Genomic DNA, 17,546 nt, shown 5'->3' with positions numbered 1-17,546 from the left:
CATGGTAATGGGTGCTCAAAATGAGTATGTGATCATGCAATTGATGATGTGCAATATGATCATGATGTATGAATATGCCATCAACGTAGATCACAAAAAATTTGCTAAGAAAATGCACAAGCTCATATATCATGGATGACATGGGGATACAAGATACAACAAGGCAATCATAATGTGAGTCAATCCATGCATAAGATGCAAATTTGTCATGTGTATGATATGTCCATCGAGCATGACATGTGTGAGCACAATCAACAAATATGGAGGTGTTGGTGTTCCAATTCTCGATGTCGTGGCCTGAGTGGAGGTTTGAAGGTGCATCCAATAAGTTCGAGCGCTTCTCAACTTGAAGGTCCATATAGCCAATCTCCCATGTCGCTCCTCCGTTCACGAGAGGTATCATGTAGACAACAATGAAAGAGTGACCCATCCAATATGCGTAATTGAGGATGGCTCAAAGGGAAGGAGTTCACCTTTAGGAGATGGTCGCAAATGTTGGTGTTGCACATCGTGTATGCCTTCACATGACCAAATTTTCTCATGACGGTATCGCCTTGTGAATCCTTCGAAATGAAATAACATAACAAACACTCGGAAAAACAAATGAGGTTAGCGGAAGTGCAAAACCTATCATTTGTGTGGTAAGATACCCAACAAGTTTATGCATCATGCTCATCATAAGAAAGGACAAGGGAGAATTTCATGGTATGGAGGCATATGATGCGAGAACAACCAAAGACAATAGGCTCAATGAAACAAGCATGCATCACAAGTAATATGTCCAAGTCTCCACGATCAATAAGCATAGATGCAACAATTGGAGGCAAGCGACAATGAACAAGATGTATCATGTGAGAGGCACAAGCATATATGTCATCAACCAAAGAAAGTGAGTAATAGTGGAACATGGGCGATGCGGCAAAGCAAGTAATCATAGTGGTCAAGTTAAGCAAGAAAGTAGTGCGAAGATGCAACATACTAGAGGGAATCATGTCAAGCATGTCATGTGTGCAAATGGTGGTCATGAATAATGCACCAGACATATCACAAGCACGAAGGCACGATATGAGCAAAATATCATCAATGTATTGGCAAGAGGCCATATGTAAATAGCAATGGGACATCATGACTCTCGCAACACAACAAGCATCAATATCCTGAGGCACATGATAAACATGGAAATAGCAACAAGGATCTCCACCAAGCATGCAAATACACATATGAGTAGTAAAATGGTGAATCATGGGTATATGCAAGCAAGGGTCACAATTGCATGGAAAAGACATAGAAAGAGGAATAGCATGCAAAATGAACACGAGAGAATGGACATAAGGTGACAAATGGTAAATATCCCAAAGCCGTGTGAGAGCCAAGTAAAAGGAATGTGCGAAGTCATTGCATGAAAAGGACGGTGGGAAGGACAATCCACGGGATCCCAAATCATCATTGCTCTCAAGAGCTCGTTTCGTCAACTCTTGGGATTCAGAGGTTGACGAGTATACTTGAGTACCTACACAAAACAAAGGCAAAGGAAAAATTGTGTGTGTGTGGTATATGTACACATCATCCATCATGATGCGCACGTGCTTGTGTTGGTTAGCACAAAATATCCGATGCACAAATAAATGAGATGTGTGATATATAAACATGTCATCCATCATAATAAGTTTGTTGTTATGTATATCATAATGGAGACTCAAATTGTGTAATGCATCATGAGAAATATGTAGAGCATTGTTATTCATGGAATGCATATGGTGCAAGCAATTATGGGAATCATGCTAAGTATGGAATGCATCAAAATCTCCTCATGATCATTAGTGGAAACATCACATGGAGAATATTGACAACATCCAAAACAATGCATAGTTGGAACATTGTGATCATGGCATGGCATAGTAGATAAATTGCGCAAATCATGTAAAGGAAGCATGGCAATATCATCACATGAAAAACAAAAGCCAATGACCATCATCTCGTCATCTATGCCATAAGTGCAAATGGGATTTATTGTAATGGGGCATGCATAGCTACTATGTTGAGATTGAAATGATGCAATATGGGAGATCTCACTCATAGCATATGACAAGTTCAAAGGATTGTCAAACATGATGTGACCAATAGAATTTTCACATGATATCCTATCGAGCATAGCATCACAACTAGGCAAATCCACATGCTCATCATCATATTCATCATAAATTGGTAAGTCATGACATGAAGAATTCGCACTAGCATGAATCATGGGAATAGGTAGATCAACATCATGCAAAAAATCATTGGTGAGGTAGTCCACTAGTGGGACAAGAGAAGCACCATCACCTATGTTACCTTTGGAGCATCGCTCATGTGTTGGAGGTGAGGTGTCGAAGACCAAGTCGTGGTCATCTTAATCTTGATGGAACCATGTGGGGGGTTCATCATCGTCCACCATGGCCATCGTCGTCTTCATTGGAGGTATGGAATCATCGAGGATAGGCGTGTCGTCATGTAGGAGACCTAGCACCAAAGAAGAAAACACACTCGGAGTAGAGGTTAGGTCACTAGAAATCATAGTGGCCTCACATGACGTGTCAACTACATCACTCACTAAGTGTTGTGGCTCACTTACTCCCTCACGGATGCTCTCACTCGTATGGTTGGTGAAGTCACTCAAATGGCTCTCAACCTCACATAGGATATGTGGTATGCTCTCATGTGTGGGGCTAGCGGTGGTGACACTCATCCTCTCATAGGAAATGCTCTCAATGTCACGTATGGTGGAGTCACTCATCTCACGCATGGGGTGGTTGCTCTCCTCACAAGGCAATTGGGGCATCTCATCATATGTGGGTGTCAGAGAGATGTAGGTGCAAATTTCTCCATGGTCAATCATGTCGTGGTCGTAGCCGTGGATGAAGGCCGAAGATGGCACATCATCACTCTCCTCTAAGACCAAATATAAGGTCTCATGTGTGGTCTTGTAGCTTGACTCAGAGTATGAGTCCAATATGGGCGTCGTCTTCATGTTGTTGAAGAGTTTCGTGCTCGTCGCTGTGGTCGAAGGGGATGGCCCTTGCTCGACCTTCTTGTCACCATCTTGTTGTAGGAGGCCCATATGATGTGGCACCTCGTAACTCATCTCCATGACCGAAGGGAATGTACCATGCTCGGCCATCTTCCTTGGGGGGCTTCCGAAGATGGAAGTGTCGCCCTCGCTCGTAGGTGGTTGTCGGATTTCAGGTTCTGGCAGACCCTTGAGGTTCAAACACTGGGGTGCGCGCGGAGATCTCTCCCCTACCGATCTACGTCCGATCCTCTCGTGTGAACTAAGATAAAAATGATGAACAACGCAAGAGACACGAGGTTTATACTGGTTCGGGCCACCGTTGTGGTGTAATGCCCTACTCCAGTGTGTGGTGTGGTGGATTGCCTCAGGGGCCGATGATGAATAGTACAAAGGAAGAACAGCCTCGCGAGAGGTGTTCTTGAGCTGGTGCGATGAACTGCTAGGGTGAGGTCCGTCGCCTCTCTCTCTCTCTCTGCTAGGGTTCTACCAGATCTCTCGCCGTCCCTCTACTCTGTGTGGCTAGCTCTACTTATAGAGGCCCTGGGCCTCTCCCCAAATAATGAGCGGGAAGGGCGGCAACAAATTGGCCATTTTGAAGGGGAACATATAGTACAAGTTATCCTGACCAAAGGTGGTTTTCGGCTGCCAAAAGCTCTGGTGATGACGCCGTCTTGGGCTCCACGGTGACCTCCGTCCAGCCGTCCGGCTGGTCTTGGTCTCGTTGCACCGGAATGGTAACCTTTGCCTGATACCTTGGCCTGTGCTTGCCCCCTTTGCACCAAAGGGGAAACAAGGACCCTGCACAGGCCGGCGCCCGCCTGGCGCACGCCTGACCTTGATCGTCATGGCTTGCGTCATGGGATCCTCGTGACGTACCCTTGCATTGATCTCTCCGCCTCCTCGCGAGCCTGCCTGATGAGGCCGCTCTTGAGGAAGCTTCCTGTCGTTCGCCCCGCGAGGCTTGGCCCCTCGCAAGGGTCTTGAGCTTGGGCTGATGAAGATGGGCCGCACTGGGCCCCCACCCGAGCGACGCCGCAGGCCATAGGCAGGAAAGTCTAGGGACCCCCGTTCCCAGAACACCGACAGTAGCCCTCGGGCCCAAGGCGTGCGCGGGCTTGGCTTAGCAGAGAAGCGAAGGGACAAGCACGAAGCGCCGCGGGCCCTAACAGCCTGCGGCCTTGGGCGCCGCGTGGCGGTTGATTGGACGTGGGCATCTGCACTTCCCACGACGCCTCGGCAACTGCATGACTGACAAGTCCCTGCATGCAGAGATATGGGTCATGATTACGTGAGGTCATGGTGCTCGGCGGTTGGCCTTCCCCGGCTATAAGTACGGGGCTGCGTGAGCTCCGCCAGTTTACCCCTTTCCCTTACTCCTCCTCTTCTTCCTCATCCTTGCTTCCTCTTGCACCAATGGCACCGATCCGCCGGTTTTCAGCTGAGGAGAAGGGAAAGGCCCCCAGAGACGGTCCTGACCCCCTCCCGCCGAAGAAGCGGCCAATCCTCTGTGACCAGGACGAAGGCGCCTTGCAGGAGGTGTCGAGGCCGTGGTACGAGTGGCCGCCGCCTGGGTTTCTGCTGCCCTTGTACACCCGTGTCGTAGGCCCCAGGGGGAGGGTGCCAAGCAACACCGACAGCGTCGCCGCTGACACCGGCGAGTCACAGTGGTGCGTGTCGTCCCTCCTGGAGTCCACGCGGAGCGCTCCTCTCGCGAGCTTGTGCTCCACGCCGCCATCCCTCCAATGTCATGGATCCTCCCTCCTCCCTCCTTCGCCTTCGAGATGCCGCCGAGCGGTGCCCTAGAGCTCTGGCTGCAGCACACCGACTGTGGCACCCCTGCAACCGTAGCAGAGGTCACGGTCGTCGCTCCGGGCAAGGTCTTCATGACCCGGGGCTGGGGTGAGATTGCCCGGGTCTGTCGCGCGGACGGCGCCTTGGTGATCCATCTTGAATACGACGGCGCCTCCTTGATGTTCTTAAAGGTCTTTGATGCAGAAGGACGCCCGCTGGAATGCTGCCCTAAGGGAAGCGGCAGGGGTGACAAATTGGCGAGGACCAGCCCTGCCCGTTGGTCCTCATGTAGCTCCTCAGGCAGTAGCAGAGGGACTGAGGGCTTCAGCGGCTCCCCCGAACTCCTCGCGACCCCGGAGACGAGCGACGACAGCTACGAGCCTTTTAGCTCGCGCCGCGCTCGGAGTGGGGCAGCTGCATCAGGCCGCCGACGCCACTGATCTGGATGGGATTGGCGCCGTCACTGGGCAGCCCACTGTTGATGATGGTGTCGCTTGGGGAGGTGCTAGCAAGTGGCGTCCCTTAGGGTTAGCACCTTTTGTTGCCTGCGAGGAATTAAAGCAACACCCCGCGGGGGTATGTAAGGCGTCTGCCGTGTCTTTTGTAAATACTATATCCTTAATATGAATTGGCGTGAGGTGCCCGTTCTGTTCCGACTAATCTCCCCCTTTCTATCCTCACGAGGACTTGGCGCTCTACGCTGACAGGTCCCAGTCCCCAGGCAAGCTTCAGCCATCGCTGGTATGCCAGGTCGCGATGCCGTGGTCAAGGCCAGGAGGTGAGCGGCCCGAGGTCCGGTAAGAGCCCCCCGAGTCACGATGCTCGGGAGGTCCCCTTTAGCGCTCAAGCAATCCTTGCTGGGCGAGAAAGGAATGTAGCGTCACCGTGACAGAGTTGCACTGGGCGGGGACTTAGCGCTGCGTTAGTCTAGCTCTTGCGAGGGCGCGACTTATCTTGTGTGTCTGACGTAGTTCCTCGGAGAGGCGCCCGGCCCGAGAGGCGGTGGCCGAGGTACTGCTGGGTTGGGCCCTCGTGAGCTTCTTCCCACTCCCCCGCACTTTCCTTAACGCTCTACGTCCTCAGGTCCCGGCCCTCGAGCGAGCTCAGCCGCCGCTGGTATGACAGGTCGTGATGCCGTGGGTCAAGGCCAGGGGGTGAGGGCTGGAGAGCTAGTAGGAGCCCATGAGTCGCGATGCTCAGGTACCCCCCTTTTAATGTGCAAGCGGTCCGTGCCGAAGAGAGGGAGAGAGAGCTCACGATGCCCCCAACGTTGCTCCTGGAGTAGGTCCTGCACACCAATCATGAGGGGAAACAAGGCCTGTCGTTACGGTCACCGGCCAACCTATGGTCACTCCGAGGGAGTGGTCAGGGCGCTGAGGGCCTGGTGAGGTGGCGCCGTGCGGGGCTGCCGTGGCCAGAGCTCGACCACTCAAGTTTATCAGCGCTGCAGGGACGGACCCGTGCGCACGCGTCGTGCCTGAGCGAGCGGCTCTTCAGATAGGCGTCGATCAAGCAGGTGATTATGTCAGGTATGTTAAGCACATAGGAGGAAATCCAATTTCAAGCAAGCGCAGGTAAAAGCAACCGCCACTGGGTCGGGCCCGAGTGGCCTGGGGATGATGCAGCCCGAGGGGCGCCCCCAACAAGGTAAATAAAGAGCATAACCAAAATGGATACATGCCGCGGGGACGGACCCACGATGCATGGGAATGGTGCAGCCCTGTGGGCGCTCCTAGCTGAAAGTAGAACTCTGAAAGATGTCACCTGGTGCTGTTGAAGATGAAGTGATGCTGAGGAAGTGAGCGATGTACGGTGAAGACGTCGGCCCTCATGAGCCCCCAGGCCCAGGGGCCTCGGGAGGCTCCGGTGGGACGTGCAGGTCTTCGGGGACCATTGCCACCTCTGCCAGGACCACGCGATGCCTGACCTCATGAGCCTCCAGAATGCTCCTCAACAGGCGCTGATGTGCGGCGACCGCGCTCGGCAGGCCGAAGGGCATGCGAACGTAGCTGTGAGGTGGTCCCTCGCAGCGTCCTACGGCCGAAGGCCATAGGCGCTCCTGGGACGCAGCTCGGTTGAGCCCTGGTACGTCGACGCAGGCGCGCAGTCCTCCATCCTTGCCTGGATGTGGGGCCACGGCAGGTAAGCGGCGGCTGCCGCGCATGACTCTGGACTCTTGTAGCTCATGGGTGTTCCTTGCGATGAACTCCTGAGGGTTTGGTTTCCTTTGACTTGTACCTTCCTGAGGGAAGCGTGCTTGTAAGTACCCTTCCAAGTGGTGCCTGAGCGCCTCCCCCGCGACCTTGGCAAGGTCGGCGACTCTCCAAGAGAGAGCACTCGAGCCCTGCCTAAGGAGGGCACCGTGCGCGCCTTCCTATGCGTGAGAGGGTGGCTCTCCCTGATCGGGCGCGAATCCTGACGCAATACCTCCGGAGGTGCATGCCTCCTTGTGGCTCGGGCCAGGTGAGGTCTTCTTTTTCTTGAGGGTCGCCTCGGGAGGCCTCCCGCTCCTATGATCTAGGTCTTCGTTTGCCGCGGCTTGGAACGCACGCTCAAGCGAGCACACTGCGTCCCTTTCTTCACAAGGTACGGTGATGACTCCACCGCTTCCTGACATCTTGAGGACATTTTAACCATGGTGAGTCACTGCCATAAACGTGGCTAGGGCTGGGTACCCGAGGATGGCGTTGTACGGCAGGCAGATGGGAGCGACGTCGAAGTCGATGAGCTCGGTGCGGTAGTTGTTACATTGCACGAAGGTGACCGGAAGGCGAACCTGCCCAATTGGAACAGTGGAACCATCGGTGACTCCTGAGAAAGGCTTGGTCGGCTAAAGCTGGTCGTACAACACTTGGAGATTGTCGAACGTCTCGACGGACAGGATGTTGAGTCCTGCCCCGCCATCGATGAGGGTCCTGGTGACCTGCACGTTGCTGATGACTGGGGAGCAAAGCATCGGGAGGACTCCGGCTGTTGTCACACACTTGAGCTGGTCTGGGGAACTGAACGTGATCGTGCACGTAGACCACCTGAGAGGGCGCGTGGCCTCAAGCTTGGGAAGGATTGCATTCACCTCGCGAGCAAACTGCTTGAAGATGCGCTGTGAGGCTGGGGCCCGGGCGCCACCCAAGATGCAAGCAATTGCACGTGGCTCTTGGAAACCCCCAGCCCCATCGTCTTGGTGTTGGTCTTCGCTCCTTGGTGGAGGCGGCAGAGGAGGGAGGCCTGCATTGCCGTGCGGGTGGCCCTCACGAGGCTGGTCCCTCTATCCTCCCTCGCGAGGATGGTCCTGCCAGCGGTCCTCGCGAGGGCAGTCACGCCATCCCTGGCGAAGGCCACGGTCTTCCCATCGTCTGCCACCTCTTCCTCCTCCTCGACCATAGCCCCTGTCATTGCGCTCTAGGCGTCGGCTGATTCGCCCATCTCGCACGGCTCTGAGCTCTTGACATTCGTTGGTGTTGTGGGTGTGGAGGTCATGGTACACGCAGTACCGTCCGCCCTTGGATGACTCAGGCTGATCCCTGCCTCGCTTGGTGTCCGGCTCCGCTGCTAGCACGGCAGGCCCCTTGCGCTTCACGTCTTTGGCCTTGAGCTTCTTTTCTTTCGGGTCGGCTGCCGGGAGCTCGAGGAGGGAGAGACGCCCTTCCTCAGCCCTGGCGCACTTGGTCGCCAAGTTGAACAGCTCCAGGGATGTGCACATGTCTTCATGGATTGCTAGTTCTTCCTTCATCTTGACGTCGCGCACGCCGTTGGAGAAGGCTGAGATGATAGCTTCTTCAGTTACCTTGGGGATCTTGAGGCGAGCATAGTTGAAGCACTGGATGTACTTCTGCAGGGTTTCTCCTGGCTGTTGCTTGATGCGGCGCAGGTTGCTCACGGTCGGGGGCCGGTCGCGAGTGCCCTGGAAGTTGGCGATGAAGCGGGTGCGCATCTCGCTCCAGGAGGAGATCGTGCCGGGAGCCAGGTTCAGGAGCCAGGTGCGGGCGCCGTCCTTGAGCGCCATGGGGAACCAATTTGCCATGACCTTTTTGTCTCCGTTGGCGGCTATGATGCCCAGCTCGTAGAGCTGCAGGAACTCCGCGGGGTCCACTGTGCCATCATAGCGGGGAGGGAGGTCAGGCTTGAACTTGCCTGGCCATGTGACGCCGCGCAGCTCAGGGGTGAAGGCGAGGCAGCCCGCCATGGCCACCGGCGCCCTTTGCTGGTGCTGGACTTGTTCTTGCGGGTCACCACGTGCCGCCACTGGGAGCAGCGCGGGGTTTTGTCGTGGAGGCGCTGGGGTGTGATCTTGGCGCGCCGGCGCTGGGAGTGCGCGAGCACCTTCCTGGGGACGTGGGATCTCTTGGCAGCTCCCTTCTTGCTGCGCAGGCGCCGGACATGGAGGGTCCCGCCCTGGGGCTGCGCGCCTTGGAGCCAAGGCACCTTCTTGGGGAGGAGGCAGCAGAGGCGCCTCCTGATCCTTGCCCCCTACACAGGACGGAGGGCGAGGCAGCGAGAGGGACCGCAAGGGGGACCCCCTGCGGCACTGACGAGCTCGGTGATGCGGGCGAGCCAGTCCTCGTAGAGGTCGTCGACGGGGCGATAGTGCAGGAGCTCCCGTGCCAAGAGCAGTGAGGCGTGCACATCCATGGGTGCGCGATGGGCGTGGGACGACGAGCCAGCTGGAGTCAGCGACGGGGTGGCGGTGCGGCCATCCCGCCGCACCGAAGGATGCTGGGACGAGGCCTGCTGCTCGTTCCCCGCCGGGCCGGTGGCGGCGCTGGCGGCGGGCGACGGGGAACGACGAGGGGGGCCGCCGATGGGCGCCGTCTGGGCGACGTGAGTGGCGCGAGCAGCCTGACGCTCGGCACGAGCCTGACGAGCGTCAGCCATGGACACGACGGAAGATCACACGCGAACAGCGGAAGAAAGATTCCGGCGCACCCCTACCTGGCGCGCCAAATGTCGGATTTCGGGTTCCGGCAGACCCTTGAGGTTCGAACACTGGGGTGCGCACGGAGATCTCTCCCCTACCAATCTATGCCCGATCCTCTCGTGCGAACTAAGATGAAAATTATGAACAACGCAAGAGACACGAGGTTTATACTGGTTCAGGCCACCGTTGTGGTGTAATACCCTACTCCAGTGTGTGGTGTGGTGGATTGCCTCAGGGGCCGGTGATGAATAGTACAAAGGAATAAAAGCCTTGCGAGAGGTGTTCTTGAGCTGGTGCGATGAACTGCTAGGGTGAGGTCCGTCGCCTCTCTCTCTCTTTCTCTGCTAGGGTTCTACCAGATCTCTCGCCGTCCCTCTACTCTGTGTGGCTAGCTCTACTTATAGAGGCCCTGGGCCTCTCCCCAAATAATGAGTGGGAAGGGCGCCAACAATTGGCCATTTTGAAGGGGAACATATAGTACAAGTTATCCTGGCCAAAGGTGGTCTTCGGCTGCCAAAAGCTCTAGTGATGACGCCGTCTTGGGCTCCACAGTGACCTCCGTCCAGCCGTCTGGCTGGTCTTGGTCTCGTTGCACCGGAATGGTAACCTTTGCCTGATACCTTGGCCTGTGCTTGCCCCCTTTGCACCAAAGGGGAAACAAGGACCCTGCGCAGGCCGGTGCCCGCCTGGTGCCCGCCTGGCCTTGATCGTCATGGCTTGCGTCATGGGATCCTCGCGAGGTACCCTTGCATTGATCTCTCCGCCTCCTCGCGAGCCTGCCTGATGAGGCCGCTCTTGAGGAAGCTTCCTATCGTCCGCCCCACGAGGCTTGGCCACTCGCGAGGGTCTTGAGCTTGGGCTGATGAAGATGGGCCGCGCTGGGCCCCCACCTGAGCCACGCCGCAGGCCGCAGGCAGGCAAGTCTGGGGACCCCTGTTCCCAGAACGCCGACCACTCACTAAGTGTTGTGGCTCACTTACTCCCTCACAGATGCTCTCACTCGTATGGTTGGTGAAGTCACTCAAATGGCTCTCAACCTCACATAGGATATGTGGTATGCTCTCATGTGTGGGGCTAGCGGTGGTCACACTCATCCTCTCATAGGAAATGCTCTCAATGTCACGTATGGTGGAGTCACTCATCTCATGCATGGGGTGGTTGCTCTCCTCACAAGGCAATTGGGGCATCTCATCATATGTGGGTGCCAGAGAGATGTAGGTGCAAATTTCTCCATGGTCAATCATGTCGTGGTCGTAGCCGTGGATGAAGGCCGAAGATGGCACATCATCACTCTCCTCTAAGACCAAAGATAAGGTCTCATGTGCGGTCTCGTAGCTTGACTTGGAGTATGATCCAATATGGGCGCCGTCTTCATGTTGTTGAAGAGTTTTGTGCTCGTCGCTGTGGTCGAAGGGGATGGCCCTTGCTCGACCTTCTTGTCGCCGTGTTGTTGTAGGAGGCCCATATGATGTGGCACCTCATAACTCATCTCCATGACCGAAGGGAATGTCCCATGCTCGGCCATCTTCCTTGGGGGGCTTCCGAAGATGGAAGTGTCACCCTCGCTCATAGGTGGTCGCCTTGTACTTGATGATGTCGATGTAGGCGAACTCATGGGAAGTAGGCGAAGATGCCGTACGTTCAAAGGCGAAGATGCCTTGATAGCTCTTGGAGAAGATGCCAAAGTTGTTGTTGTAGCTGTAGCTCCGTCTTGGTGGTGCTCGTCTCGCGGTCTTCTCTTATGCTCATGATGTTTGGACTTGGCGTGAAGTAGGGCTTGTTGGGACTTGTAAGTTTGCGCTTGGCGAGCATCTTCATGATGATGGTGTCGTTGTCGCACTTGAGCTCGTAGTAGATGTCGTTCGTCATCATCGTCGTGTACATGTTGCTTGGAGGTGACTTGCCCTTCATGACAATGTTGATCACGAACATGATGGTGGTCGCCATGGAGATGTGGACGTGGACGACTTGCGCTTGCATAATTTTTGCGCTCCGAAGACTTGTGACTTGAACATCGCCGCCTTGAGGATGATGAAGGGGAAGAACGGTTGATCGACAAGGTCCGAATCTCCTCCATCCTTGCATCTTGCTCCTTCTTTTGTGCGGAAAGCTTATTGTTGATGTAGTCCCTTTTCCTTGCTTCGAGTGACGAATGTCGATGGAGAGGTTCTCGATGTGCTCTCGCAATCTTGATTGTGCGCCTTGTATTTGTCATTGTAGATCGAAGATTGACGCTTTGGTGATGTAGTTGTTCATGCCGTCATTGTTGTCGAAGACCGAAGATGAAATGCTTTGCCTATCCATCACAATACTCGAGCAAATATGAGTGGAGAAAGGAGAAGAACTATACCAAATGTACCTTGACTGATGTTGAAGATGGATCAATGATCACTCAATGATGTAACAAGGAAATAGCACAATTGGTACCAATTCTTGTCGTTTTCTCACACGAACACAAATAAGGCTTATGGTGGAGCTCGGTGAGAATATTGGCACAAAAATTTGATGCAAAATGTTAGCAAGAGTCAATTATGTTGAAAGAGGTTCACAAATTTGCAAGTGAAACAAGTAGATCAATAGCAATATGTGGCACACGGAAACACACACACACGGATAGATAAATGGGGTCGTGCAACCAAGGAATGAGCACAAAATGTGGAATCCACGGAAAACACTCGTGTTGCACAACTCAAGAGAGACGCTAGCACGATTGCTCAATAGGCGGATACGACACTTGTGCACAACCTATAAGATGCAAAATGTATGAGCTTTCTAACCCAAGTATGCTATGTATGATGTTTCGGTGGTATGATCCAAGATGATCGGATATGACAATCTTATGCAATGCGGTATGATGCTATGGCACTTGCTTACAAGCTATTTGTTCACTCTTTTGCTTAAAAGCTTTTTTTTTCTTTTTTTCTTTTTTGTATGGCCACAATGCGAAATGCACAACCCAAGATAGCAATTGGATATATATGGGAACAATCTTGTGGCACAAGGGATGATATGATACCAATATGATATGGTATGTATGCAGTGGAAGGTGTAGATCACTAATGTGCACAAGTAACAGTGCCGGCAATACTCAAATGGCTAGTCTTGATAGGCAAGTGACGCAAAATGGGCTAGGAGTTATCAATGCAATGGTAAGGGAAAATACAATGGAGGGATACCACGATACCATGATGATATGGGAGTTACCGTCTGTGTCGATGATGAGTGGTGGTGATCTTGATGGAGATACCAAGATGATGGAGACTCATCCCTAAGTAGCCGAAACACCTTAGGAAACGGAAAAACCGTGAACTCAAAATCTCAAATGTCAAATGGTGGTAGCGGGAATGCGGTGGTGGTGGCGGAAGCTCAATGGGATTGCGGAAATGCAATGATGGGTTTTTTGAGTAGGCAATGCAGAAATGGAGGGTAAGATGGTGTAATATACACGGTGTCGGAGTTGGAAGCACTGTCCCTAAGTAGCCGAAACACCTTAGGAGACACAACTCACAACACAAACAAAATTGGGTTAAGTCGGGGGGTGGAAGTGTATGGTGGGTAAGCCTATGAGGTAGTGGTGGTGGTGGTTGATGAAGAAGCAACCATCCCTAAGTAGCCGAAACACCTTAGGAGACTCAAGTCACAACACAAACAACCGCTAATGCTATGGGGAACAAAATTGGTTAGGTTGCGGAAGTCGACGGTGGTGTAGCGGATGATGTGGTGGAAGCCCTAGGCAAAGATGCCAAACTTCACAAAATTTGATGGAGTCAAAACATGTTGGTGGTATTTTTGTGCGAATGCGAATGTCAAGAGCTTCAGAACGAGTTAAAGAACGTCAAAATCGGAGTTCGGATGAATTAGTTATGGCGGAAACAAAATTTCAGCGAAGTGAGTTTTTGCACATAGCGGACGTCCGGAAATGGACGGATGTCCGGTCGCCGGACGTCCGGTCGGTTCGGAAATCCGCTAATTTCAGCTCGGGTTAGGGGTTCCGGTCGTCCGGTAAGGTCGGACATCTGGTAAGGTCGGACGTCTGGTGCTTCCTGGGTCTCCGGACGTCCGGTAAAGTGATGGTCGTCTGGTGGGTCTGGGTCAACGCGAGATGCGAGTTTCGGGACGCGATTTTGGGCGGAATTTGGGGATTTTGGGGTCAAAATTGATGAGATTTCGTGGGTGAAAGATGAGGAAACTTGGGGAATTGCTAGATCCACTTGAAACCAAGCAAATCCATGGATCAAATCCAACAAAACTTCGTCAAACCAACAAATCACAAAAAAATTGGGGCTATTTTTGGTGGGGATTTTCAAAATTGGGGAAGAGCACAACAAAATTAGGCTAGAAAACAACGAGGGGAGGCTCCGAAATCGTGATCAACGTGGCTCATGATACCAAGATGATGTAGGGTGAAACCCTATATGGCCGATCTTTCACGAACGGAGAGGATCCCAACTAAGAACACGAAGAACATGAGGGGAAACACGAGGGGAAATCACAAAGGGGCACAAAGTGAAACACTCTAACCAACAAGATTAAGTCACACATGTGCTAGATCCTCGAAATACGAGAGGAGATACAAGATCCAAAGTCAACAAAGGACGATACAAAGGGTAACCGATTCTTCTCCGTGAGGAGGTCTTGAATCCACAAGGGGATCTTCCCGTAAAGGGGTCTTAAATCCAAGGTGGATCTTCTCCAAAGAGGGCCTGCAGTCTGTCTCAAGGAGTAGATCCGATATGGATGAGCGAAGCTCTATCTCACAAATGAGCTAACACAACGCTAACCCTCAAATGGTGGAGGTGGAGTAGTATATATAGTCTAGGGCCATGAAGTGGTAAGTGAGGATACATGGGCCTCGGCCCGTTACTCTACACGTAGACAGGCGTCGGTCATCCGATAGGTACGGGACGTCCGGTGGCTTGCGAGGGTCCGGTCGTCCGGTACGTGTCGGACGTCTGGCGTTTTGGCTCGGGATAGCCATCGTCGGATTTCCGAACGTTGTCGGTCGTCCGGTAGCTGATGGTCGTCGGGCGTCCGGCCTTGGTCGGTCGTCCGGACGCTGTAGCTTTCATCGGCTATTCCATCTGGCTGGTGGGGACTCAAGGCGTCGGACGTCCGGTGACTGTCGGACGTCCGGTGACTGTCGGACGTCCAGGAGCTGATGCTTCCTAGCAGTTCTTCCTCTTGTTCCGTGTGCTTGGTGTCCTCGCCGTCTTGTCCATGGTCTTCCTCTTTGTTCCTGGTCATGCATAGCACATATATTTGAAGTAGTAGCCATGTATCATATGTGGAAAGTGATGGTTCGGAGAGGAGCGAGTTCACCTTGCGTCCCATGGCGTATATTCGAGGTCTCGTCATATGTCCTCTTGGGGTTTGGAGAGTAGTCAGAGTGTACATGGGGATGAACGTGGGATGCTCTACATCAGATATTCTCCTCCACGATCTCATTTAGAAATTTTATCTTTTTTGCCTCGATGATTCTCAACTTTGTTATGAAATTCTTTGAACTTTTCAAAATGTTCCAGACTTGTGTTTCATTAAGTAGATATAACCAGATCTACTCAAATCATCAATGAAGATTACGAAGTAGACGTATCCACCGCGCGCCGAAATACTCACTGGACCACATACATCACTATGTACTATTTCCAATAATTCTTGCGCCCATTCAGGATGGCATGTGAACGGTGTTTTGGTCATTTTATCCATCAGACAAGCTTCACATGTATCGAATGATTCAAAATCAAATGATGTTAGTACTCCATCTTTATGAAGTTTTTGCATGCGTTTCTTTCCGATATGACCAAGACGACAGTGCCACATGTAAGTGGTAGTACCAGTCTTCTTAAGACGTTTAGCATTAATGTTAAAGACATCTTTTTCATGTTCAAGATCCATTAGGGCCTGTACAACAGGGCGCTAATGACGAGCACTAAGGCTAAGAATCCCGGCCGTTTTGCTAGCGCGGAGAAAAATTCCTAGCGCCTACTAGCCCGCGACGCTAGACTTGGCACCAAGCGCTTTAGCTCACGGATAAGCTAATTTGATGAGAGAGATCAAGCATCTCACAGTTCACCAGGGTTGGATGCCAAGGCACTTACCCAGACGCTAAGCATTACTTCTTTTATTTTTATTCCTTAAGCATCTACGCAAGCGCCTGTGCATTGGATATGCCCTTATGCCTAAACCACCTACAATAGGTGCAAATCCATAAAACATATCCTTATAATATATTGAACAACCATTGTTTTCTGATTTATAAGAATACCCGTCACTTATCAAACATGACCCAGAGATAATGTTTTTACATAACCTCGGAACAAAATAACAATTATCTAGTTCTAAAACAAATCCTGAAGGTAAACTTAAAGACATGACACTGATGTCTAGAGCGACAATCCCGTCACCATTCCCGACTCGCATCACGACTTCATTTCTACTCAGCTTGCGAATTTTCTGAAGTCCCTAAATTGTGTTGCAAATATGAGCAACATATTCGGTATCAAATACCCATGACTTGGAGTTTTTAGCAAGTAGAATATCAATAAAATTAACTTGTATAACTTTTATACCTTTGCCAGAAGACGAGTTCTTCTTATCTGCCAGATACTTCTAACAATTTCTTTTCTAGTGTGGTATCTCTTTGCAGTAGAAACCTGAAGTCCCGTGAGTTGCTTCACCCTTGTAACTTTTGGTGTTGTGTTTTTCTTCTTTTAAACTTTCTATTTTGTTCACCAATAACTTTTGTTGGTTCTGCAACCCAATCTCATTGGGTTTGAGCATTGTTTCATAAGCAATGTGAGGAGTAGGTCGTTCTCTGGTGTCCTGGAAAAATCAATTCCCACTACAGTTATACTATCATAATAGTCTACAAGCCTGGCACCTTGCTTAACACCTTTAGTTATCTTGCACTCTACCATTGCTTCGGTCATCTAGTGAACTTCAGCTGGTTCTTGGTGATACAGAACTTCCAATGTCTCGACAATTTTAATAGTATTGGAATGTTCAAAAAATTATGTAACACATTGTCCGTGCAAGATAACATAATACTCTTGACAACACTGAAATCGTTCTTGCGAGATAACATCACATTGATGACATCTTGCGATGCTCCAGGCGTCGGGTAGTCACCAAGTGGTTGATCCAGCACATATTCTTTCTTTGCACTCCTGAGAACACATCTTAGAGTGTGGATCCAATCCTCATAATTTCCACCATTCTCAGCTAACTTTTCTTTCTCAAATAGTGGTGCTAAATTGAAACTATTGCAAGCCATTGATCTACAACAATCACAAGATTCACTTTTAGACATATTCATAATTAATATTGCACTAGTGAATTAAGACAAAATTTTAATTTAAAGTGCGCTCCCACTCAAATTAATAGCTCTCCTAAATAATAGTGAGTGATTCAAGATCCAAGTCTACTTCTCAGTCATTGTTGTAGACATCACTAATGATGAGAATTTTGACCGGTGGGCACACTTTTGCCGATCATATCTCCATATGACTTTTGTTCTTCTTTCGATGCTTTCTGCTCCAAGCTCAGAACGATTCTGCTAGAACTTCCAAACAACCGAGTGCTATCTGCATGCATGGTCTGACCATCCCTGCCTTACACCTCACGTCTCGTTTGTACTCATGTGGACATGACCCAGTCCAAAATGCTACGTGTTATAGCCAGTTGCAACACTGGGAAGAGCACCTTTTAACATGATATTTACTGTGAGAGATCACCCTAATAATTGACTACTGCGCAATCAAATGGTGCAAACAACAAAGGGATAAATATCTC

General features: G+C 51.4%; 1 protein-coding gene across 1 annotated transcript in view; it reads left to right on the top strand.

Moving 5' to 3' along the window:
* LOC147959884 (uncharacterized) overlaps positions 1-16,368 on the top strand; it is a 28,773-nt gene extending 12,405 nt beyond the window's left edge. The window contains exon 2 of the mRNA XM_087532980.1: positions 16,334-16,368. Coding sequence (XP_087389106.1) covers positions 16,334-16,368 — 35 coding nt within the window. The remainder of the gene's footprint in view (positions 1-16,333) is intronic.
* Positions 16,369-17,546: the final 1,178 nt, after the last annotated feature.

The sequence above is a fragment of the Triticum urartu genome, chromosome 7A, assembly GCF_056163025.1.
Source record: "Triticum urartu cultivar PI428250 chromosome 7A, HENAU_Tu73, whole genome shotgun sequence".
Lineage (NCBI taxonomy): Eukaryota > Viridiplantae > Streptophyta > Magnoliopsida > Poales > Poaceae > Triticum > Triticum urartu.
The sequence above is the reverse complement of the archived record's forward strand: the minus strand, read 5'-3'. Positions and strand labels throughout refer to the sequence as shown.